Below are 9,838 nucleotides of genomic sequence, written 5' to 3'. Positions count from 1 at the left end.
TATTAGTAGGTCTATAAGATGAGGCTTGGAAACCAAGTTTATGCCATTTACAGGCTACCAGTTGTACCATTTATAATCTTCATTTATGTTCTTCACCCAAAGAACCACAAGGTCTAACAAGGAGAAATCCAAGCTTTGACATCCTGAATTTTACTAAACTTCTACTGAATTTTTTTGCCAACTGAACTTGCCACCTAAAACTTTTTGCTTTCCTGAACATTCTAGATTGATAGTTCTATCAAATAATGTATCATTTGCTGTTAATTTGATTGCTAAGGATAAAGAGAGTCAGACTATCAGATACATAAAAATACATTTCATAACATAACTATGTTTTATTATATGTTTCATATCTGAGTTATTTCAATGTGTTAACTAGAGAGATGATTTTGTCTTTGATTATCTCAAAGTAAGCTAAAAACTCAAATTAAAATAATGCAGTTTAACAAGTTGTTGGAAGAAAAATTATTATTATAAAAGTTAAAGCCTTTCTAGTTTTTTTTAATTACAAAAAACAACCAGAATATAATTTTGGTTAGATTACTTTATTTAAACAATTAAAATACATTAAACATGTAAATATCAAACCAGATGTTTGATCATATTAAAACAACAGATTATTACAAATTAAGATCATAATAAATCACTTCCTGTATCACTTCCTGAGGAAATACAGAAGCTTAGAAAATTAGGAAAATTAAGGAATAAAACATAATTTAAATAATAAAATATAAATTTCATGCACTGAATATAATTGCTAAAAAATTTCCCATGAAATCTATTCAGACTCCAATGTATTATAATTGTTGTTGAATTTAAAAGCCACTTGATCTCACTAAATAGATTTATTTTATGCTTTTTACATCTGAATATTAGAAATTATAAATTATTACATTCAATAATGCAAAATTTCAAGCATTTTTCAGAAATACCAATATATGATTAAACAATTAATTAAAAATAATTTTACTTTTATTTTAAGTTAAACATTAACTAAAACAAATTAACAATGTTTATAAAAAGAGTATAAAAATGCACTCAAATATACTCTTGAGAAGCTGGAACACTAACAATATGCAACTCAACACCTTCCATACTCTTTCCAGCAAAAAACTTTAATGGGCAAATGTTTTCAGCCTCTTTAAGGGCCAGGCCTGCCTCTGGAATCTAGTTTGAAATATTCTGTATAACATTCAATTTTAAAATGGTTTGAAAATCTGAGGCAGGTCCCTTAAAGAGGCTGAAAAAATTTGTCCCATTAAAGTTTTATGCTGGACAGAGTACAGATGATGTTAAGTTGCTTATTGTTATACAGAGTGAAATTTACTCAATATGAAAGGAATAAAAAGAATAATAATGAATACTGACTAGGTATATGATATTTATTTTTAACATATATATATAATAATGTTTAATATATATATGTATATATAAAGATCAAATTGATCTAATAGGAAAACACTTATACCTTTCCATATGAAGTTAAACTAATTTTGATACATTTTGGATATTTTCCACACCATTAGAGTAATTTTACTACTACTAGACATTTATTAAACATTTATTCTTGGAATGATACATTCTCCTACATCCAATACTTTATTGTACAATATTACTATAGATCAAATTTCTAAAACACAAATAAATATATAACAACTTTTTAATTATTAAAATGTTTAATAAAATTCAATCCAAAATAACAACATCTTCAGTAGTTTCCTTCTTTTGATCTGTTGAATGAATTGCAGAATCATTGGTTATATTTTGAGATGTGGTTGCTGAATCACTTTCAAAACAGGTATCATAGTCTTTTTCATTAATATTAAAATCTGATAAAAATTTTTTACATTCTGCTTTTAACTGTGAGTAAGGTGTTTTCACAAAAGTGTATCTACGAATTCTTTCACCAAGGTTCGTATATGTTCCAAAACCCATCTGCTCCAATTTTGAAAGACAATTACGTGTAAAACTAATTGTATAACCTTTATTTAGATCTTCGCCAGATGACTGTGGATCATGAAAAAATTTCTTTTGTGTAACAAGTTGCAAAGTCAAGTCACGTTCTGGACAAATTAAAAAGTCTTTAATTTCATTTTGATACTCTTTTATGAATTCTTTAATATCTGAAGAGTATGTATATTTTTTTAAAACATCTGCAATTTTTTCAGATGATAGGCCTATTTGAGAATTTGAAGGTTTTGATATTGAAGCATCTTTTTCATTAGATGTTTTTGAAATTAACAAACTCTGAAGAACACTGGAATTTGAAATGGAAGTTACATTTTTGTGTATATCACTAAGAGAACTATCATTTCTTAATGTTGACAAAGGAATACCAGGTGTCACTACAAAAGGTTCATTAATGTTGGTTGTGAGTTTATCATGAGTAATTGATGATGCACAAGGGACTGCACTAACATTTTGTACACCATTAGCATCAGTTCTAGAATAATTTGCATTTTTATGTGCATTTGATATTGTTGAAGAAATGTCTCTTCTCTCTTCAGACATTGATTGAATTATATTTTTAATAAATACCATATTTCTGGTATAAGGTTCAGTTATCATTGCATGATTTAGAAGTATGAAACAGAGTAAATATTTTGCATGTAAAATTGCTTCAACAGAAATTTCATTATTCCAAGTAAAAATATCCACTGACTGATTCCAAATTACAGCTTCTACAATATTATCTAAAACATGTAATATACAAGCCAGACGAATTAATAAACTTGAAGAGAAAAATTGAAGTTTTCTTATGTTCCACTGATGCATTCTTATTGTTTCCATTAATTCTTTCTGTACTCTATAGAAAGTATTAAGAGCTTCTAGAGTAAATTTATAAGTAATTTTTGAATTTTTGTGAAGAGTAAAAATATCCTTAAATAACTTTTTAAAATCTTTACAACTACCTAATAATAAATGTTTAAAACTAAATTGCTTTTCTTCACTGCAAATGATGATAAAACAATTTTGAAGAAACTGTGCAAACTCGTTATCTCTAGAAATAAGAGTAAATAATTTATCAGGTTCAGAAAAAGCTGTTACATTAACACATGTATTTTTAATTATACCACTTATTGACTTCTTATTTAATATCCATGGTAATGCATTATTTAGTTTTAAAAGTATTTCTTTTTCTATTGAAGATGTCACCTGTTTTTGAAGAATTTCAATATTTGTGTACATCCCAAAGCCATGACCTTTGTTTTGTTTTAGTAATTCATACAATCCATCTATATCAAAAAATTCAAACATAAACTGTGGAATCATTTTTTCTGATGTGTCTGAAGACGACACATTATTCAATTCATTCCATACTTCCAATAACTGATGTTTCAAAACTTCAATGATATTCACTCTTTTAAGTGTAACTGGAGAAATCACTAATGTCCACAAAACAGGAGATTCTTTCCATTCAGAAGTTACTTCAATAATTGCTTCACTTCCCATACATGCAGCACAACAAGAGAGAAGAGGAAATAATAAACATTTTTCACTACATCCTAGAGATATAGCATGAGTTCTTAAATATTGTGTCACAGCAGTTGAGCACACTTCATTCAAGTTGAAAGAAATAGAAATTGTTTTATTATATCGCTTTTCAAATTCCTGGTAACTCAATATTTTCCATTCTGTATCAGATCCTGAGAACAAAAAAAAATTTTTTTCTAGCACAATAAATTCAATCAATCAACTGAAGTTGCTATATTCTTAACTATTTATATACAAAATAAATTTCATCAACAATTGGTTCAATTTTTCTTAATCAAATGTTAAAAATACATATTATATATAAATTTTTAATATATTAATAAAACTTAAATTAATAAAAATACAAATTACAGAAAATTACCAAACTTTCAAGAGATCTGTCCCTTAAATAATCAATTTTCTATTAAACAATTAAAATATAATGTATGAACTTAGAGTTTTTAAAATATTCTTAAATTCAAATATAAAAATTACTGCTTTATACATTATTAAATAGATATATCTGTATATACTAATTTGCAAAATTTTGGGATAATCATAGCCAGAATAAAGATCTGCTACTGATCTTTGATATCACTATATAAATATATTTAACAATAATCTTTGCAATTTTTGTGATCTACAGTGCATTAGATGAACTATACTATTTTATGATTTTATCAATCAAAATCATTTCTAGTTAATAACTATCTTTTTCTATGACAATTTCTTTATTCCAATATAACTCTTTTTTACTTTATTTAACTATGATATGACCATTAACAGTGCCTTTTTATCAAACCTATAATGTACCAACCTATAATGTACCAAGCTCACAATGGACCAACTGGGTGGTAAAGGATGAGGTCCAACATGTCTGGAAGAGCACCCCAAAAAATTCTTGTTGGTTTTTACTCCCCCCCCATAGATTTGTTCCTGGATCTCTCAGATCAGTAGGCTTATGTCTTAATTGCTTAGCCAAACATTTTCAATAATTTATGCTGATGGCTTAATCTTGACTTGCAATTATGAATTAAAAAAACTGATCAATAAGCTAAGCATATGATGTTTCCTTATCTAACACAAATATATTTTTTTAATTTGGTGTCTTTTATCCTATGAGCACTACAAGTGCCTTTTTTAATCATACCCATTGTGAGTTTACCCAGGTCCACAATAGCAGCAGACAAGTGAAGGACAGGGCCTGACATATCCAGTACAACCACTCCCCGAAAATTTCTGGGGTTTGTCAACGAGATTTGATTCTAGGTCTTCCAGAGTGGTTGACTAATACTTTAGCCATCTTGGCTAATCTGGCTATCATCAAATACATATTAATAAATAATATTTTTTCTTGCAGTATTCAAAATAGTTGTGTTAATGATTATAATAATAGCTTTTAACTGTGAGTAAGGTGTTTTCACAAAAGTGTATCTACGAATTCTTTCACCAAGGTTCGTATATGTTCCAAAACCCATCTGCTCCAATTTNATAAATTTCAAATTTGCACAATAAATTCATGCAAAAATTTTTATACACTTTAAACCAAATTTTCACTTTGATGGGAAACGATCAGATCTTAGTTTTCTCTAAATCTGCAAATACAGATTGATATTTCTTTCAAAACAATTATTATTAAAAAATAAAAAGCAATAATTTTATAAAAAGCAATAATGATTTTAAAATATCTTAGCAGTGAGGTAAAAGTTAATATCTTTCTTGTATACAGTATATAGTTAAATTAATAAATTTAAATATAGTTTTTTCATTATTTATAATTATAAATTAAATAATTCTTAAATTTCATGAATTTATGTAAATTTTTCAGATTTTCTTTGCTAATAAATTGATTGACAAACATTAAAGACTTACAAACAAATAGTGAAAAGAATTTCAAATCAAATTCTTAGCATTATACAAATGTGTCCTTTCAAAATTACTGAATTAATAAGTATGAATAGTTGGTGCTTTTTTTGTTATACTATTGTATCAATGTGAATTGTGTATTCACAATGAATAACATACTCTTTTTTTCTTTTTTGAGAGTAACTTTATAAAAAATGCTTTATTGTTCCAAACTGGATCAATAAACTCATGTTTACAAAGTTACCTTTGGCTCATTAAACGTTTAATTGTTTATACAATATATTTAATTGTTTATATATTGTTAAATGAGAAAATGAATCAGCTGAAATATACATTTGTCAGAAGACAGTATGTATCTTGAAAAAGAGTATAATCACATAGGACATTGGCATAATATGATTTAAGAAAACAAACTTCAAAATGCCAATCTCCAAAACACACAAAATTTAGGTAGAAGTTTTACAGGCCCAATCATACCTCTGAATGAGACAGTTGGAACCTTACCAGAGCTGTAGGCCATATCCATAAGAACAAACAGTTAAAGAAACCATACCTCTACACACAACCCTTTGCAAGATACAGCCCCCCCCGAAATCAGCCTACTTCCAGGATGCACATAATCGGAAGTCACATTACTCTGCTAAGACTGTCATGTTTAATTATTTAGCCCATGCAACTATGCAGACTTCGAGTAGCCTACTCGACTATTTGTGGAGTACTTGATGTTATATAGTTTTAGGGGTATGGGGCTCACCCCCATAACCCATAAAACTATACAGCATTGGTGCTTCAGTGTAAGTGATAGTGAGCACCGAAGCACCTGCAATGCTGTATAGTTTTATGGGTTATTGGCAGGTGCTTCAGTGCTCACTATTGCTTACACCAAAGCCTGTGGTGTAGCATAGTGGGGGCGGCAAAATTTCACAATACATAATAATATCTCGTAAAAATTTGAACCATTTCATTTCATATTTTTGTCGCACCTACAATTCGGACCGATTGAAATGAGCATGGAATAGTGTTACCATCCAGACAGTCTGGGAATCGACTCACCATCCGGGGGATATCGTGAATAACCTATCGGCCTTTTTTTTTTCTTGTATGATTCATTCGTATTCATATACACCTCCAATATCCAATAGAGCTAAGTCATCTAGGTTACTTAAGTCTCACTAGTCACTAACTGTAACTGATTTAGAACCAGCATGCACTGCACATTATTCTTCGCATTGCAAAATGACATACGCATGCGTCAGGAACTTCTGTTCGAACAAACCTCACCTGCCATCTGGGTCAGCAATTTTAAAAAGGTGGCAACACTAGCACGGAATTTTTCATTACTTATTCTTCGACGAAACTGAATTTTAGTCTTTTAAACTGAGATACCTAAATAAGGGGACAGCGAAATTTTCCTTTGCCCCAGGCAGCTGGCACCCACGCTACGCCATTGACCGAAGCACATGACTACATGCAGAGCACCAAGAATAGGCCGTAGTACCAATTCACAGTAAAAACTGACCTTTGGAGGTAAATATCTTGCAAAGAGTTTCACATACAGGCATGGTTCCATTGACTTTTTTTGCTCGTACAGGGGATCTACAGTTTCGGAAATGGCAAATTCCTCAGGGTTCACATTTTACTCTTTTAGATACTTTGCATATAGAAATATTCACACATATATAGAGAAATAACCTATAAGTAACATCTACAGAAATATGATCTATATTGACTCTTTTAGATCATTTAGTTATAATTCCTTTATTTATTCACTTATTAAAAGAAAAATCGTCTCTGGCTAAAGTGAAGATGAATTTCCTAAATTAATAAACACTTAAAACTAGAAACTAATGCATTTGATAATCTGAAGTGATTCAAAATACTGTATCTTGTTATAATCAGTTCTCTAACTTAAATCCTAACTTAACGCATTATTAATGAAAAATAAAAGCAGACTTTAACATTACAATTTCAAATACATACCTTGTAATTCTTTTCTTTCTCTTTTATGAGCCTGCATCAATCTTTCTTCGGATGTCAACTCCTCCACTTCGTCCGTCGACATTTTTGATGTGACGTCACAACAGAAAAATAAAAAAGATACGTATGTGAGAATGTAGATTTCGTAAAATGTTTCTATTTCTATATAAATACGAAATTGAAAAAATAGTATGACGTATATTTTTTTAATTATTACTATCTAAAATAATGTTTTCGTATCAGTTCAGAAATAATATAACTATCATTGTTTTAATAATTATAAGTTAACATTTATTAATATTAACTTACTGTATAATTATTACACCAGAGCCACCAGAGCGATAGGTTGCCACCTTGACCACTCGGCCATCCAGCAGCCGAAGGGATAATTCACGGTTTATAATTTTGAAGGACAAACTTTGTCTCTGAGGAAACGTTGTTTTCCAGAGTATTGCGATTCCACTAGCATTATAGACAAGAGTATTAGACATTGTACACGAGGGCCACACAAGAACTGTACCAAGGAAGGAATCGACAAAGATGCAGAAAAGCGTGTTAAATCATGTCCCGGCTGTCAGCTGGTCCAAAAATCCGTACCCGACACCTTTGTACAGGAATGTAATGCCAGATAGGCCATGGGATACACTCACAGTAGATCTATTAGGACCCCTTCCGTGGCGAGATGATCGAGCGGTCAAGGTGGCAGTGTACCGCTCTGTGGGGGCCCGAGATCGAATCCGGACGGGTTGAAAAATCTCCAGGAATTTTTCAGGGATGGTCCGTCCGGATATGTTGGGTCCCGTCCCTTACCACCCGGCTGCCCCATTGTGGGCCTGACCGAATCCATAATGGGCTTGCTAAAAGAAGCCCTCTTAGTGCCCACAGAACGAAAAGAGCTAAAAAAAATCCCTCGACTCTGACCGGGAGATGTTGACAGAACTAAGAGATTTGCACTCGTAACTTAACCCGTGATTTTCTTTCCTCTGTCAGTTCACAATTTTAACGATCGGGTGCAATGTCTCCCCGTCCGCCAAACCTTCTTTTTGTAATTTTTCCCAACTTCGATCTTTTGTTTACGGGCGTCTGTGTCTAAGTTCGACCATCTCGGTTCAACATTGATATATCGTTTAAAATATTTTTAATGAAAATTTACGATTTTTATACTTAATATTCTATCGACAATTATTCCATTTTGATCGCTTATAAATCAAAAAATTTACATTGCCTGCGTTATTCGGGTATATGTAATTCAACATTTACGAAAAATCTCAAAATGAAGGAAAAAATAACTGGCAATTTCCAGAAAACTTTCTATTTCAAGATGGCGTCGGCAATACGAAATCGAACGAATTCGAATCGGTGGAACGTGCGATAAATGCGTCACACGTTGTCATATGTTCTATGTCAGAATATTAACTAATTGCAAATGTTTTCTTTAAGATGCTAAAATAGTCCCCTTTTTTGTAAAATATATTTGTAATAATAAACAAAGGGTAAGATTTACCCTCCGAATGAGGGGGTCGCCACCCCCCAACAGGTAGCCCTCCCCCGTACGAACAATAAATGTCTAATGAACCACCCCCTACGCGCGACCCTTCGCGAGATATAGCCCTCCGAAAATTGTTCTACGGGTTACGTGACCGCATGTTAACCACAATTTACCCTGCGAATGAGCGGTCGTGACCCGTAGAACAATTTTCGGAGGGCTATATCTCGCAAAGGGTCGCGCGTAGGGGGTGGTTCATTAGACATTTATTGTTCGTACGGGGGAGGGCTACCCGTTGGGGGGTGGCGACTCCCTCATTAGGAGGATAAATCTTACCAATCTGTTTCGCGCTATAATCAGGCAAGCAAATGTTAAAATTTAGTAAAAACACTAAAGGATTCAAGTGTTTTCTATTGTCTTCAATTATGTTTTAGACCAGATTACGTGTGTACGACTTATCAACTGCAGCTTACAAAAACATAAGAAACTAACCTTTTACTTTTATTTCAAAAGTGATCCGAATACTTTTCCTTCTCGTCAAGAAAATCATCGTTTTCGAATGGGTTAATTAATATAAAGATGGGCAAACTCTTCACAATAACAGAATTGACAGAAGAAAACGCTTCTCTGAAAGTCTGAATTGAAGTATCGCCGCATTTCACGCACACACAATGAAAAATATACGCAAAACATTTCTTCTGTGTCATCTTGAGTTTCAAACGCTTCGACTTCTCAAATTTTTCAATTGCAGTCTCGTAATCAGATTTTCCGATGTAAACAGAAAAGCATTTGCCTTCATCCCATGATATATTGTTAATCTTTCTAAATAACCGTTCTTTGCGTAAGAAGAACTTGAACTACTATTGTTCTCTTTCAAATATATAGCATAATCTACATAGGCGATGACACACTGTTTCCTCTGCCGGTATATTTTCTTCGTTACACAGATTATCCGTGTGTTTCTTTATACGGTTAGATAATACGTCGTACACCAGAAGGTCAGTTTAGCTTAGTTCAAAAGGATAATTACAAATA

At 31.6% G+C, this 9,838-nt stretch overlaps 1 protein-coding gene across 1 annotated transcript; it reads right to left on the bottom strand.

The window, feature by feature from the left end:
- Positions 1 to 465: 465 nt before the first annotated feature.
- Positions 466 to 8,650, bottom strand: LOC111635964. Its single transcript, XM_023381110.1, has 3 exons — positions 8,538 to 8,650; positions 7,321 to 7,479; positions 466 to 3,647 (listed from the first exon to the last, which is right to left on the bottom strand). Exons 2-3 carry the CDS (start codon positions 7,400 to 7,402, stop codon positions 1,687 to 1,689), a joined length of 2,043 nt encoding a protein of 680 aa, XP_023236878.1. The 5' UTR covers positions 7,403 to 7,479; positions 8,538 to 8,650; the 3' UTR covers positions 466 to 1,686.
- Positions 8,651 to 9,838: the final 1,188 nt, after the last annotated feature.

Source organism: Centruroides sculpturatus, unplaced genomic scaffold (genome assembly GCF_000671375.1).
Source record: "Centruroides sculpturatus isolate CEXI.00-Female unplaced genomic scaffold, Cexi_2.0 scaffold954, whole genome shotgun sequence".
NCBI lineage: Eukaryota > Metazoa > Arthropoda > Arachnida > Scorpiones > Buthidae > Centruroides > Centruroides sculpturatus.
This window is presented reverse-complemented; position numbering and strand designations above follow the sequence as displayed.

Excerpts from the sequence above, each read along its gene's own strand:
- LOC111635964 (XM_023381110.1), bottom strand. The coding sequence starts at position 7,402 with ATGTCGACGGACGAAGTGGAGGAGTTGACATCCGAAGAAAGATTGATG. Across the intron at positions 3,648-7,320 it reads AGAAAGAAAAGAATTACAAG|GATCTGATACAGAATGGAAA; the intron begins GTATGTATTTGA and ends TTTTGTTCTCAG.